Source organism: Melospiza melodia, chromosome 27, assembly GCF_035770615.1.
Source record: "Melospiza melodia melodia isolate bMelMel2 chromosome 27, bMelMel2.pri, whole genome shotgun sequence".
Taxonomy (NCBI): domain Eukaryota; kingdom Metazoa; phylum Chordata; class Aves; order Passeriformes; family Passerellidae; genus Melospiza; species Melospiza melodia.
The window spans coordinates 3,542,342-3,558,629 of NC_086220.1; the positions used below are offsets into that span (position 1 = coordinate 3,542,342).

Sequence of the window (16,288 nt, forward strand, 5' to 3'; positions counted from 1 at the left end):
GAGTGAGGAATTGGAGAATCAGGCACAGCTGCAGCAGCCAGTGCTGTCCTGTCAACACATCAAGGAGAGCTCAAGTACAGAGATAAGAGCAGGCAAAAGAGATAAAATGAAGATGCTGCCTTGTGTTGTGACTGCTGTTTAAGGGAAGGACAACAATGTGACGACCAAGCCCCCAGTGCCAGCCCTCCAGGGCAGCCAGCCCCACACACAGAAGAAACAAACCAGGTGTGAACTTATATTAATTTTATTCACATTTCCAGAGGAAAGCATCGGTGGAGTGCAAGGTCATGGCTAGTGTAGAAAAGCTCAAGTATTTGGTTTAAAACAGGCAGATATTTCTGAGGCTGAGCCGAGCCCCTGCTCTCTTCCCTACATGTGCTTCCAGTTCAAGTAACAGGAATCTCCAAAATAAGCTGGCTCATCACATCATGGGGGGGATGTCAAAAACTTTAAAGCTCTCTGTGGTATAAATCCCTAAGTAGGGCATAAAAGTGGCAGGCAGGCAATCTTGTACAGCTGAACTGGCTTACCCCTGGGCCAAGTGTTGGGCTTTTCCTTCAGCAGCAGAGTTTTGCTGTCAACGATGCCAAATGCTCCTGTCCAACTTTAATGTGATTCATTACCCAGAGCTGAAATTTGCTGCTACTGGATTATGGGGATGATTGTTGGTGATGGCACAGAAAAAATTTAACAGGACTCCCAGCCGAGGAGAAGAAGAGAAAAAGAGAAAAAATTTGATTGCTTTGAATTTCAAAAACAACCAAAAGGGAACAAAAACACAGCCAGGAATAAGATTTTGAGAACTGGAAATTCCTAATTGCACGGCTGGCCCATGGGAACTTGACACAGCTCCGAGTTGCTTCTAAGGAATGTATCTGTATTGCTAAGAGACTCCTGGGTTCAGCTGGGCCAACAACTGGTTCTTGCTGACATCCAGCAGACTCAAAATCTGCCCAACCCCAGGTGGCATTAACCAGCTTCACATTTGCTCCCCCACAGAGCCACAACTTTTGGATTTTTGCTTCAAAGTGTGCATTTCAAATTACACAAGGCGTCAGATAACCAAAGGCCTCTGCAGAGCCCTGGTTATGGCACAGGCCTGGAGCAGGACTGGGAACAGGCAGAGCAGAGTTTGGACAGGCAGCAGGAACAACTCACCGAGACACAGGGGAAAGCAGCACTCCCTGACACAAGTGGAATGGCACCAGCAGCCGATGGATTCCTGAGTTATGGGGCTAAAAGATGAGGTGGTTTCGTTTTGTTCTATATTGTAAATATCAGGGAGTTTTAAATGTGTCCAGTGAAGACACTGGAAGTCTTTTTGTCCTGTGAAGTTGCTGGATTTAATTGGAATACAGCTTATATTTGGGGAAGGATTGGGTAATACATGTGTGCACATTCTTGCTTGCTCTGCAAAGACAATTATCAGATTACAAAAAAAGGCACAAGAAGCACATTCCTCCTTCTTTCATCCCTAAAAGGTTCCTCCTTCTCCCCTGCTGAAAGCACTGTGCTGGCTGTCACTGAACAACCTCCAAGTACACATTTTCCTCTTTGATCCAGCTGGCTCAGAAGCCCCAAGGATTAAAGATTTCTCTTCTGTTTGAATAATGTCACTGACTAGAATCTCATGGCTTGTTTAACTGATTCTCTTCATCCTCCATCTATATATAGTAAAAAAAAATTGAATTAATATTATATTTTGGTTTATTGCTAGAGGCAATCTGCTGTCCCCCAAATCAGGCTCCCAAAGGAAGGAGGTGAAACAGAAAATGGAAGGACCTGCTTGCTTGAAATAAGAAAAAGGCAAAATTGCACTTGCCCCACCTGGCTGGGTGTCACAGAGGGGGAAACTGGGGCAAGGAAGGGCTCAGGGTTATTTAGCAAGTCAGTGGAGAGCCAGGAATAAAACAGCCCAGCTCTGGATCTTCTGTTCCAGTTGTCAAGAGACAATTTTGCTTTGCCCAGAAGGTGTGTTCTGTCAAAGGACAGGACATGCCACTTACAATTCAAGTCTTAATGCTGACACTGGATGTGCAGAGCAGGATAAAGAAATGTGACTCTTTGGTGAACATCCTGGTTATCATACTAAAAATGTATTTTAATAAACTAAATTCACCCCTTGCCTAGTCCTTAACACTGCAATAAATTTCTCCCCTGCAGCTGCCTGGCTGATATTTAATGGTTCAGCTATTAAATATCCCACCAAAACGGTGTCTTCTCTGTGAAGGCTTAAACTCCTAAAATTCTTATTAAAAAAAATATGGAAACAAATTGTTCTAAATATTATTCCAGGACTGAATTGCTTCAGTGATGCGGATTCTATTTACAATTTTAAGGAACCTTCTGCTTCAGACAAGTCACAAGAACCGTCTCAGCAGCAGGAGGGTTGGACAAAGCATGTGGGTGACACAGGAAGGGGGAACAAGTGTGTTCCTTGTGTCACCACACAGTCATGGACAGCGTGTTCGCTCTGTTCCCGACAGCTCCTGGGAGCCACGCTGGTGGCAGAGATGCCAAGGGAGTTTGGGGTGCCTGTGGATGGGTTACATCACCAGGCAGTGCCCTGAGACACCCCAGAGCCTGGCAGAGGCTGAGGGCAGAACCTGGTCACACAAAAACAGACAAACCCACACACAGCATTCAGCCTCCAGCTATGGACACAGGGCTGCAAGGGCTGCCTGAGCTGGGCTGGTTCCAGAACAGCCAAACAGCCATCAGGGAGAGTGGCCAGAGGGAGAGCCACGAGTGGTGCTGCCAGCAGCAATGGAACAGGGCTCAGAGCCCAGCAGGACCCACACCCTGAACAGGGCTCAGAGCCCAGCAGGACCCACACCATGAACAGGGCTCAGAGCCCAGCAGGACCCACACCCTGAACAGGGCTCAGAGCCCAGCAGGACCCACACCCTGAACAGGGCTCAGAGCCCAGCAGGACCCACACCATGAACAGGGCTCAGAGCCCAGCAGGACCCACACCATGAACAGGGCTCAGAGCCCAGCAGGACCCACACCCTGAACAGGGCTCAGAGCCCAGCAGGACCCACACTGTGAACAGGGCTCAGAGCCCAGCAGGACCCACACTGTGAACAGGGCTCAGAGCCCAGCAGGACCCACACCCTGAACAGGGCTCAGAGCCCAGCAGGACCCACACCCTGAACAGGGCTCAGAGCCCAGCAGGACCCACACTCTGAACAGGGCTCAGAGCCCAGCAGGACCCACACCCTGCCACGGGGAGAGGAGAACTCGGGAAGTGCCCGTGGGGAACCCTCCAGCCCAATGTCCATATGGGATGCTCCTGAAACTGCCTCTGCTGCAGCAGGAACCCCCCGTGCTCCCAGCCAGGAGAGCACAGGCTGCATGTGCAGGAACACAGCCCCAGACTCTGCTCCTTTTTCCCCCACACAGCAGCTCTCTTTCCTTTGGGAAGTTCCCTCATTTTGCTGTTTAAGTCCTGACTCCTTTCCAGTCTCACGTCCCTGTGTGCTCTGCCTGCTCCCAGAGGCAGAGGAGCTGCTCCCCTGCCCTCCAGCTCTCTGGCACAACACATCCAAGTCCACCTCAAGGGGCAAAGGCCAAAGCACTTCACATTCATCAGTTGGGACTGTTCAAAAGAAAAGCCATTTGTTTCTAGGGAATCTGTTTGCACACACACTCTGGCCACTGCTGGCTTTCCAACTCCCATTCTTAGCATTTGGCTGACAGTGGAGAGGGCAAGAACAAACACACACCAATCCCCAAGTGCTCTTGATGGTGCCATTTTGCCAGATGCTCCTGGTGCAGAAGGAGCTGCACAAAAGCACTGATGGGAGAATTACAGCTAAAACAAATCCCTCTGTCTCCAGCAGCAGATGCCCTTATGGGATCTTTGCCTACCCAAAGGCCACCTGCACTGCCCTTGCCTCCTGACAGGGAATGACAGGAATGAGGACATTTTGCTTGCTGGCAGAACCAGAGCAAGCCATCCCTGATGGAAAACTGCTGCCCATGCTCCCTTCCTGCTGGGGTGTAAGCTGCCCAGCAGCCAAGGGCATCACAACAACCAGGAGCAGTAGGAAAAACTGGAATTTAACAATCAGTCCTGAAAAGGTCAGCTCCTGAGTCACAGCAGTGAAGGATACGGGGGAATTGCTTTGAAGTGCATCTTTTTCCTCTCTCTTTTATTACACAAAACACATTAATCTCGCTGGTGATCACTCAGTTTTTCAGGCACTATCACTGGACACAAAGCCAGTTTTACTCAAAACTTTCTTCTTGCTCCTGCAGCTCCACCAGTGCTACCCTGGATTCCCCTTAGAACTGGAGGTTTCTTCTTGATCTCAAAAAGAGATTGATATATCAAAACCAATTCAATTACAAAATATAATAATATCCTCTTCTTGGAAGTGAAGCTGCCCCATATTCCAGACTGTGGCAGGATTTTTATAACCTCAAACTATTTTTCCTAAATTCTACTTAAAATGCATCAGAGTCCCAATCCACCTGTCTGGTGTGTTGTAATGCTCACAGCTGAAGATCCATTCCCTGTCAATTCCTCCTGGATCTGCCAAAGGCCTTTTCTCAGTTGTCTTCTGCAGACTTGAACATGAGGATGGCATTGTAGATCTTCAGGGCAGGGCCCAGTTTGATGCTGAGTATTTTAACGATGTCATTCTGCTTGAGGAGCAGGAAGGCCTCGCCATCAATCTGCTGGAGGTTGGAATAGAAACAGGGGAGGGATTAACCACCAAGGGACAGGCACGATTTCCACTTCTGGTCATTCTGGGATTCTTGCCTAGTTCTGGTCCCTACACCCCATGACGCCCTCTTTCCAAAGGACACAGACCTCATCTCAGAGCTCTCCCTAGAAATGGAGAAGCCTCATGTGTCCTGCCCATGGCAGAGGTAGAATGAGATGAGCTTTTAAGGGCCTTTCTAACTCAAACCATTCCATGATTCCATATGCTATACAGACTAAGGCAGAGTGAAGATGCAATATGGCTGGAAAAACAGAGCCTCCTAATCCATCAACAAGGACACATATTTGATTAGATGCAAATTAAGCAACTGATGAACATACTACCATGTGAAAATACAGGATACTGTAGGTAGCAGCGTGTAAAATCATGACACACCGTTTCTGGAAAAGGTTAAAAATTTACTCAAGCAAGAACATCCACAGAGACAACACAGATATAATTAATACAAACCCCAAATGCTGCAGCGAGGAAGCCAAAGATTAATGGACACAGACAAACAATAAGTGTCTCCCTAAGTTATTCCATTAAAATCCATTTACAGAGACTGACAGTGGCTCCTCCTCTCGCTTGATGCTCACCAGTGCAGCGTGCAGCACACAGCACTAGACAGTCAGCCCAGCCAGAATAACAATTCTGCTATTTTTGTAGTCTTCCCAAATAGAATATTTTTAGATGTCAATGCCTGGTGCAAGAGGAAACAGTGAGTAAACTCAGAGAACACATAATTACAGCAAAGAGCCAGGAGCCAGGAGATTTGGTTTTCCCACCTCTCACCACAAAAGAGACCCTCAGCAGGTTACTTAACCTGCTACTGAGAGTAACTGGGAAGTTAAATCCTGCACTGGGAATGACAGCAGTGCTCCCAGACCACAGATGGCCACACCATGTCCTTGAATCTTATTTTCAAGTCTACACTGCTGCAATGAATGTGTTAAAAATAGCCTGAAACAAATAGGACTGTGCTGCTTAAATTAAATAATAGAGTCAAGAGGAGCAGAAAACTGCTGGAAAACAGTCCTACATTTCAAAATGGCTTTGTGTCCAATATTATTTATTCCTATGCTTCATTCTCACTGCACTTCCTTACACTCACTTATTTTAAACAGTCCTGCCCTGAACTGGACCTAGAAGCAAGTCTGTGCTTTATTATTCATTCCTTTGCTCCATCTTATTGAATAGGTTTTAGAATTCTGTGCACAATTTGTTCTCTTCACTCCTAATGTAAGCAGCAACTTATCCCCCTCCAGCCCCCCAGCAAGGGAAGTCTGCAAGGGATCTATTTATCCTGAGTATGAAGCACTTGGAGGTTGATCCTGGACAGTGTGGGGGAGTTCAGCTCTCCTGTCACTCACACCTGTATTCTGGCCAAAGACAAACTGCTAAAAGGGTTTTAACTTCAAACTGACAATATGCTTTGAGCATAAACTGGAAAAACAACACAAGCTCCTCTAAATTGGGTGTAGGGAACCTCACTTTGCAGAAAATAAGGATTAGAACAGACTGTGGCCATAGCACTCTCAGAACCAGAAAGCATTCACTGTGCTCAGGACCAGAAGAAATAAAATACATGGAGAATGGTTGGATTTGTTAGATTTGCTGGTACATCTCACCTCTGTATACACCTTCCCTAGAAATCCCTTTAACACAGCTACAGTGAAAGATGGGTTCATTTGAACAAATTTCACTATTCCCACTATATTCAGTTCCTAAGTATTCTACTGTATTGTCACATTGTGGACAGTGCTTTTTGCAAGCCTTTATTTCTTTTGCTTCCTATTTTGTGTGAGTCTGCACAGTTTTTAAAACAAGGGAAAACAAACCCCAGATAGATAAATCCACAAAATGCACTGCAGCCTGATTCCCCCTGAAAGGGAGCCAGCTCTGGAGCAGACAGTGATTACAGACCTGCCCTTTCCAGTCACTGCCATGCAGGAGGAATGGCTCCAGCCCTTCCCTGGAGCTCCTACAGTCACACAGGAGAGCTCTGAGGACAGAATCACAGAACCATGGGGTGGTTTTGGTTGGAAGGAACCTTAAAGCTCATCTTGTTCCACCCCCAGACATGGGCAAGGACACTTTCCACTATGCCAGGTGGCTCCAAGCCTGTCCAACCTTCTAGGATGGGGCAGCCACAGCTTCTCTGGGCACCCTGCGCCAGGGCCTCCTCACCCTCACAGGGAGGACCTTCCTTCTAATGCCCACCCTCCTTCAGGTTAGGGCCATTGCCCCTTGTTCTGTCACTCCTCATCTAAAGACCCTCTCCAGCTCTCCTGGAGCCCTTCAGGCCCTGCAAGGGCTCTGAGCTCTCCCTGGAGCCTTCTCCTCTCCAGGTGAGCACCTCCAGCTCTCCCAGCCTGGCTCCAGAGCAGAGGGGCTCCAGCCCCTGGACCATTCCTGTGGTCTCCTCTGGATTCACTCCAGGAGTTCCACGTGCTTCTGACACTGGTGCCCACAGCTGAAGGGAGCTCTGCAGGTGAGGAATGACCTGAGCAGGACAGAAGGGAAGAATTCCACCCCCACGAGCTGCCCACACCATGAGATGAGTCCAGGACAAGGCATCTGTGCAAATTCATCAGGGGCTCCTAAAGAACCTCCGAGTGATACCTGCATATAAGTGGAAACTGAAGCACCCAAGGGATCCCTGTTTGTGATGCACCTACAGAGCTGTGCCAAAAACCAGCAAGCCACACCCTTTGCCCTTGGAGGTCTCCCAGAGGCCATGGTGAACACACCAGCAACGGGACCAGAGCCCAGCCCATGGCAGTACTGACAGGACACTCGTCACACAGGACATGCTTTGACCTTCCAACCTCTGCTTGTCGAACTAAAGGTTCCCCTCCTGCTCTCACCCCAGCCCAGGGGGGAAGCCAACGATTCCTGGGATACCCTGGGCCTGCCAGGCTCTCCAGAGAAACAGGAACATGTCCTTGTCAGAGGCAGCAGATGAGATCCTCACTAACCATCCCAACAGGGCATCTCCAGAGCAGTGCCAAGCCCATGGCACAAGGGTCCAAGACAGGATGTTAAGCAGAAGCTCCATGATTGGAAATTTTAAGCAGCAAGATGCAATTAGCCATGGTGGAACTCAGCTCCATGCTGAGGCTGCCACTGCTCTGCAATGAAAGGGCTGAGCAGGTCTGAGCTCTCTGCTGTAATTGCAGGGATCTGCAGCACAGGGTCTGGGCACACCCCACTTACCTCTTCCCTGAACACAGATGCTTGCTCTTTGCAGCCAGGTAAACGCTGGATAAAACCCACCACCTGCAATTGCATGTAAGAGAAAAGAAACACAGGCAATTAAAATGAGACATCATCAAGAAAAAACCTCTAATTTGTGTATGAGAATTCCCTATGCAAGAATGTTTAAAACTTTAATACTCAAAGCTCTCACATTAATGAAGGATATAGATGGAAAACATTGCTGGATTGCTGCTGCAACTCCTCTGCATATTTTGGTTACCACCAGTAACTACCCCTATTGCCATTTGACCATTTCTCTCCCTGTAAGAATCCAGCTTTTCCACTCTTCTAGAAGGTTCTCACAGAATCAACATTATTTTTCCAGATAAAAAGCTATATATGGCTTAGACTACTTTAAATTCACTCACAACTCTACTTTCTCTACAGTACTGTTGGAAAGTAAAACAAACATGAAAAAAGGATTTAGACAGTTTCCCAAGATGACATGCCTCTAAGAGACAAGATAAACCAACTGAATGAGCACTGCTGGTTTACCAACATGCAAAGGCAGAAGAGCTGCAAAGGAAGATGGAAGGCAGAAGAGAAGGAAAGGAGTTTTGGTTTAATTTAATCTGTGCTGGGTGCACAGGATCCACGGAACCAAGAGGATTAAACAAATAAAAGTTAATTTTACATTTCACATTAGGGAAAACCTTTCTAGGCAAAGAATTTGTTAACATTTGGAATACTCTCCCTGGACTCAAGCAAGCAGCCCTGGGGTTACATTACATAACACCAAGGAGTGTGAGGAGTGGCCCTGTGTGCAGTCGAGGATGACTTAATGTGCATTGTCTTCTCCAGCTGCAGCTTCACTGGTTCACAGGAGATTTGTATATTGAGGCGTAATCAGATCAAACATCTCCTGCTAATTGGATGCTCCCTTGCAGGAGCAGCTCTGCTTCATGAGACGTAACCATGTGAGTTGCTGCAGATGTGATGTTTCTTCCCTGTACACAAACAAGCAGTTGGGAGGGGTCACTGTCAGATTCAGGCTCCTTTCAACTCAAAATTGTCAAAGTCTCTCCTAAATCACATCCCTGTACCTCCAGATCATCCTACTCCTAGATTTGGAGTCAATCCCTCCCCTGCAGTTCCAGCCAGGCAGGAACGGGGCTCTCACAGTGCCCTCCAGGTTTGCTCTGCCCTGGTAGGAGCAGCTCTGGCTCCTGTGGTTTCTGTTATGTAACCTGAAAGCAGAGCATCCCTCTCCTTTGTCCTCTTCTGCCGCTCCATCTTAAAGGCAAACCCTAAAATCCACATCTCTGTTGGACAGTGACTCCAAATTTTCTTCTGCAGAAGTGTAAACTCCTATTAATAATCAATACCAAAACACTACTTTCCTTTTGAGTGCCCCTGTCTGCTAACAATTAAAACACAAATGAAAGTCTTTCTGCCAGGTCTGGCTCCTCTGAGAATTTACAAGACAGTTGGACCCTTGGGGCAAGAGCTGAGTGCTCCTCAGTGTCTGTGGCACTGAGAGGCTGGCAGACATCTCCAGGGAATGAATAACCTGGGCTTGCCTTGTTCCTGCATCCTTCCCTGCACAACTGCTGCTGGCTACTGTCACTGACACGCAGTGACAAACCTTTGATCTGCCCCAAGTCCTTTGGAGGGACACTGCAACCACTGGAGAGGCCTCTTGAGCAAACAGCAGCCCTGGGGGTCACCAGGAATGGAGAACAGAGAGGGAAGAAAGGTGCAAGAGGAGAAAATGGGAGAGAAGGTTGCCTGGACATGAGACAGACCCCAGTGAGGCACAGGGACCTGCCTGGCTGTCGCTGCTGGGGAGGAGGGCTCCCAAAGCAAGACAGGGCAGTTGAGGGAGGACTGGGAGCACAAGAACAAAACACCACAGGAATCCAACACAACTCCACAGTACTGGCAGGGAAGCCTTGAACCCTGAAAAAGGCTGAGACAGGGAGGGCTCAAAGTGAGGGTGGGACAGGTGTTGGACAGGAACATCTCAGAGGGATCAGAGCTTTTCTGTAAGAAGGTAAAAGTCTGCTGGCCCTTCGTGCTGTAACCATCCCATGGCTCAGAACTGCCTGCTGGAAACTCTTACACTCCCCAAGCACATTGGTGAAGAGAAAGGGCATTAAAAAGAGCTTTGTGCAATCCTGAGAACACCCTGGAAACTGGACACCACCCTTGTGGAAGGTGCTGATGTGTGGCAGACACACTGGGATCAGCACAGGATTGATGGTGACAAGGCAGCCCCACACCGCACTCCTCCAACAGCTCCTGCAGGACCGGCCCCTCTGAGGCCACAGAGGGGAACTGGCTTAACTGGAATTCAGAAATCCACTTACACTTGGCACAAGGACAGTCCCCCCACCCAGGGTACTGGCATTTGAAGCAGGATTAACTAATGAACAATACAACTCTTGATGTTCTTCTATGAGTCAATAATCTGTGCTCTGAAAACATGACAGGAAGCTTTCAATAAATACCAAAGCTGCATTAAAGTAACTACTCTTAGTGACTGCTCAGTGTTACCACGACTTTCTTAGCTTGAGGGCCCCTAAATGCTGCTACTGCTGCTGCTCTGCCATTTCAGCTGTTCCCAACCAGCAGAGAATTAAAGGAACTTTTTTTTTTTCTTAATGTCGGTTTTATAAAATTATAAAAACAGTTCTTGAGCCTAAAAACAAAGGAGAATTTTACACCCTCATCACTCCTGTTTCAGATCAGCACAGGACTCCTTTGGACTCCTTCAGGACTCCTTTGTGCAGCAGAGTTCAAAGCACAACCCAACAGCAAATGCTTGCCCTGCAGGAAGATGTTGGGAGCCCAAATGCTGACAGACCAAATGTACTTTGGACACCCTAAAACACAGCAAGTCCTGCTGCTTTCAACTCCCAGATCTGTGGCTACATTGCACTGCACATGCTGATCCTGCAAGTGCTCAGAGAGAACCCAAATTGACTCCTCTGGGAATTTGTGATGAACATAATTCAAACCAGAAGCACTTTACTGAAATTCAAGATAAAACCTGTAATGATTTCAGCCAGTACATTGTGGTGCTGCAACTGAGCTTTTTAATGCGCCATTCACACTGCTACTGGCAGCCAAAAGTTCCCCAGTTGTTTCAGGCTGCAGCAGAGTTCAGTTTATTCTGGGTTTGAATCACTATATCCAGTGCCCTGCATCCATGTCTGTGGTCCCTGCTCACACTCATCTGTTATCAAACTAATATCCCAGTTAAATTTACCCAGCAGTTGCTTTAAAGGTCAACTGCAAAGGACAGATTTTATTTGGCTTGGATCCTGACACTGTACTCCCACGAAGCAGCCTCCTGTTTTATCCAAAAGAAAGATATTTTGATTATCATGTCAGAGGATTATCTGCTTCTGACTTTATTGATTTCATAAAAGACCTTTTGGAAAATCATTGGAAGCTTTCTCTAAAGGACAGGAACAGTAAATCTTTCAGAAATTTTTTTCCTCCAGAGTATGAATTTAATTCTAAGACATTTTTATTAAAAAGAGCAAAAAAACACAACCAAAACCCAACACTACCACCAAACCACAACAACTCAACACAAAAAAGGACCAGGTTTTAAAACATCAGCACTAATTGCTCTGTCCCTTTTCCAGCTGCTGTGGTTCCCATCTCCCACATCACTGCAAATCCCACCAGACTCCTACCACTCCTCCAGCATGAAGAGAAAAGTCAAGATAGGATTTATTCGATGTTAAGAGGCACTTAGGGAAAATGCACTTTCTAAAAGTCTCTGAAGATCCTCTCTGCATCATGAGCAGCAGTACCTTTTTCCTGCTTTGCAGATTCTCTGCATCCTTGCAAGCACAACTCTATAGCACACTTCTCTGGAATTAAATGCCCTGCAATTAAGCACCAGGATCCAAATTATAACCATTTCCCAAGCACAGAGAGAAATATTATTTATGCCCAAGGCATCGAGGCAAAAACCAACTACTCAGCACACAAAACACTCTGGCTTTTTCACACACCACCTAATTACAGGAGACATCTCAAGAGCTGCAGAGACACATCTCCAGCTGCACAGCTACCTCTGCCAGAAATCAGGTCAGGCTGTGGGCATTTTGTTCCCAGGGAATCAGGCAGGGAGATGCAGCAGGAGTGGGCATGCACAGTGCAGTTTGGAATTCTCTGCACTGTAAAAGTGAATCAGCAGCAAAGTCACAGGAGAGGGGGAGGGAGATCAGAGAAAGGGAATCTGCTGTCAGAATGATGCTTCAGGCCCGAGGACTGAGAAATCAAGGGGTAAATAAACAAGAGGGAGGGAGGAAATCCTTTTGAGGGCAAAAAGCTGTGGATACCAGAGGGTTAACAGGGGTACTTCCCCTCCCTGATAAAGGGTCTTGGGTCTGACTTCCAGCTGAGTCAGCTGTGGCACACGCACAGCAAACAGAAGAGCACTGCCTAGGAGAGGGAAGGAAATAAAGATGTCTCCCAATAAGCACTCCAGAGGAAGAGTGCTCTGGCATTCCTGCATCCTGGGAGAGTGGAGCAGGAACAGGTAACTCACCTCCTCCACAGTCCATTTGGCAACTTGTTTGGCTGTCAGGCCCGAGACCTCCGGCAAGAGCCTGCAGTGCTGCTCCCAGAAGAGGTGGAGGCGATGGCTCGGGTTAGAGGCCAGGGAAGGCATGAAGATAGACTGGTGGAGGGCCTGCTGGAGATCCTTGTCAGGGCCTGAAAAAGGAAACAAGGTAAGTCAGAGACAGGCTCCAAGTAGGAGCAACTACAACAAAGCAGGAAGAAGGGTCACAGCCTGGAGGGGAAAGCAAGACAGGGTGAGCAGAGCCAGGCACAGCTACTGTGTGGCACACGGAGCTCTCAGGATGTTCTCCCCCTCCCGAGCAGGAGAAAGGGAAAAAAAAGGTAAGATTGCCAGGCTGGAGGCTTTATCATTAGCTTCTTCCCTGGAAAATGATGTCATGCTGCTAACAGAGAAGATGTTTGCAGCGTTTTATTGACAAGGTGGAGGAATTCTGGTAACAGCATCCTCGGCTGGGAACTGATGGCACCGTTCCAGCCCCTGCTGTAGACAGAGCTCTGTGCTGCCAGCATGGCCTGGGCTGACTCCCCAGGAGACTCCCAGGCCAGGAGTGCTCAAGGTACCTCCAGACATCAGCTCCCTCCTCATGTGTCAAGTGAAGCTCTGAAAACCAAGGCAAAAAAGGGAGGAAGGAATCACCCCTCCCTAATGAGATCACTGGAGCAGTGCAGAGTCACGGTCCTACAGGGACGTGCTGCTTATACAACAGGAAGCCAGGCAGGGATAGGAGCAGGCTGGCAAGTACTCCTCTGGTTTACAGTGGCACGGGGGGGGCTAGCCCCGAACCCCCCCACACCCCTGCACCCCTGCAGGCTGCCCAGCGCCATCCCGTGGCATCCCCGAGCATTCCCACTGCATCCCAGCCCTCGGGAAGGCTCCGTGTGCCTGGAGCAGCCGCTGCTCTGCTGCCCCTGCTGCCTCTGCCCCTGCTGCTCCTGCTGCTCCTGCTGCCCCTGCTGCCTCTGCTGCTCCTGCTGCCCCTGCTGCCCCTGCTGCCTCTGCCCCTCCGCTGCCCCTGCTGCCTCTGCTGCCCCTGCTGCCCCTGCTACCTCTGCTGCCCCTGCTGCCCCTGCCCCTCTGCTGCCCCTGCTGCCTCTGCCCCTCTGCTGCCCCTGCTGCTCCTGCTACCTCTGCCCCTCTGCTGCTCCTGCTGCCCCTGCTGCCTCTGCCCCTGCTGCCTCTGCCTCTGCTGCTCCTGCTGCTCCTGCTGCCTCTGCCCCTGCTGCCTCTGCCTCTGCTGCTCCTGCTGCCTCTGCCCCTCTGCTGCCCCTGCTGCCCCTGCTGCCCCTGCTGCCTCTGCTGCCCCTGCTGCCCCTGCTACCCCTGCCCCTCTGCTGCCCCTGCTGCCCCTGCTGCCTCTGCCCCTCTGCTACCCCTGCCCCTCTGCTGCTCCTGCTGCCTCTGCCTCTCTGCTGCTCCTGCTGCCCCAGCTTCTCTACCTCTGCTGCCCCTGCTCAGCAGCTCTCAGTGGGCTGGGGTGTAGGATGTGGGGGGTAAGCAGTCACTACATGGAAAGCACAGAGGAAAATGGCAGAAATACAAAGAAAAAGCAGATTCTCAGGGCTTGCCAGCTGCCCCCTAGCTGAAGGGGAAGCAGCTCTGGAGGTAAAGCCTGTCCTAGGGAACAGTCACCGCCCTGGCCTGAGAGCCCACTCAGCTCATCTCATCTCCACATCCCTATTGGTCATGGTACAGCATCAAATTTCTAATAATGAAACCAAGGGAGGATAAATAAAGCCTGAGTAAGAACTGCTCAGTTGAGGAGCTCCTGGTGGAAAGAGGGCACAGGACCTGCTCTCCATGAGAGAGCTGTTACCTCTTCCTTCCCTGCTGCACTGCTGCAGAGGTGGGGACAGACAGCACCTGGCCTTGTCTCCACCTCCTGCTCCAGGAGGTCCCACTTGTGCCCAAGGTCTCCCCCACTGCCACATTCCTGCTGGGTGGGCATTACTTCCATCTCAAACCAATTCCTTTTCTCCACTAAGCACAAATCCTTGGACTAAGCACCCAAACCATGACCTAGACAAGTGACTTTCCCTCTGACAAAGAAGTAGTGATCTCATAGTTTAAACACAGCTGAGAGGAAAGCTCTGGGTAATTGTGAAATTGCAGGTCAGAGGATGATTGCATTTCCCTCCGTTGATTTCCATCACTCCATGGAAGGTGAATGTGAAGGGAGAGTGGGCAGCTTTCCCTGCCAGCTGCAACTGCAGCTTGGAGCTAGCAGATCCCTCAGCTCTGTCTGCAGAACTCAGCACTAGGTAAAAATGAGTATTAAAAAAAAAAAAACAACAACAAAAAACCAACATCCAGGCACCTGTCCCAGTTTGTGCCTGCTTAGCTATTTTTGATTGGAGACTTATTACCATCTTAAATCCTCCTAAAAGCCTGGTCAGCTCTGTTCTCTGAAATGGCTTTTTATAGTAAATCTGAAAGTTAAGCATATGGTTTGCTAAAGTGATAGCAGAAAGCTGCTCTGATAACTTAACCTGTCACATACCAGGAAAAAAACAGCACTGTTTTTCCATTTAGCTTTTCATTTTCTTTTTAATCCTTAAGAGAACCTTTAAAAAGTCCTCCAATGATTCAGAATATGTTTCTGAATACCCATGAGGGTCTAAAAAAAGGGGTTGATGGAACTTAAACTATCTGCTAAGTTCTGAGCAAGTCTCCCTTGAGCCCTGTGCTGGCTCTGTCACAGCCTGACAAAGGTCACAGACTGTTTGGGAGGCCCTTGTCACTACAGGGGAGTTTGCAGTGGCACAAAGACCAGTGCAAACTTGTCTTCTCAGTTAATAAATACAAGGCTCCACTCTACAAAGTATTGAATTTTTCACTTCTAAGTAATTTTACCCTTTCTCCTCATTTTAAAGGAATTGCCATCATCTCCAGCACGTGCTTTCTCTTGACTGTGGAATCAAAGACAAAAAAATCTGTGAATTCTGAATGCTCCTTGTGACTGTGGGGATATTGCAGAGATAGGCACACACACAGAAAGAAGGAATAAAACTTAACCAACCTTTCCCATTGCTTTCCTGTTTCACCAGCTGAAACTTGATATAGGCATGTGAGCACCCGAGCCTGAAAGCAACAATTACAAAACATTTCAGAAGATACAGAAATGAATGTAATTTCTTCTCCATACAAAGATAAATGAGATTTATAGAAACTAAAAACTTTTTCCTCTTAAAATAAGCAATAGCTTCATCCCTGACATCTCTCTGAGCTAAGGGCTGTTCTAATAAATTCAGGGCCAGAACTCAGATCTGAGTTTACTGCAGGAAAGAGAGGGCCCAAAACAACAGGAGGAAGGGAGGAGACTTACCATGTCATTCTAAAACACTCTGCTGCAAAACTTCAATCAAATTGGGCTGTTTGCTATTTACATCTTTATTTCAGATACAGCAGCAGCATCAAGAAACACTACAGTTAATGCATGAAAATTCATCACAAAAGTCGTGTTTACGTTTTTGGTGTGGCTTTGATGGCTGCAGAGGAATCCTCCTCTCCCCAGCCTCGCTCCCGACTGTCTTCTGATTGCTCTGATGGAGTGTGGATGCTGCTCTGACACCACTTCTCACTGTCTGGTGCAGATTTTCTGCAAAGACAGATAAATGACAATAGCTGAGCTGACATTCTCTGTTCCCTTTTCCCACAGGAGAGCAAAGCTGGCTGCTCCTAGCAAGTGAGAGCAACAACCACCACCTTGTGGCAGAACTTTCCTCTTCCCTCCATGAGTACAAAGTGTTTTATTCCTCTTCTGCAAGGA

The 16,288-nt window shown here is 48.4% G+C and overlaps 1 protein-coding gene across 5 annotated transcripts in view; it reads right to left on the reverse strand.

Annotated features, from left to right (window-relative positions):
* Nucleotides 1–228: 228 nt before the first annotated feature.
* LOC134429940 (lethal(3)malignant brain tumor-like protein 3) overlaps nt 229–16,288 on the reverse strand; it is a 43,275-nt gene continuing 27,215 nt past the window's right edge. For 4 of the 5 annotated variants that reach the window (XM_063177358.1, XM_063177355.1, XM_063177357.1 and 1 more), the window contains 5 exons: nt 15,986–16,117; nt 15,539–15,600; nt 12,487–12,653; nt 7,935–7,997; nt 229–4,686 (listed from right to left, as the gene is read on the reverse strand). In XM_063177358.1, coding sequence (XP_063033428.1) covers nt 4,558–4,686; nt 7,935–7,997; nt 12,487–12,653; nt 15,539–15,600; nt 15,986–16,117 — 553 coding nt within the window. In that variant the 3' untranslated portion in view covers nt 229–4,557. The remainder of the gene's footprint in view (nt 4,687–7,934; nt 7,998–12,486; nt 12,654–15,538; nt 15,601–15,985; nt 16,118–16,288) is intronic. The other variant, XM_063177356.1, reaches the window with a different exon arrangement.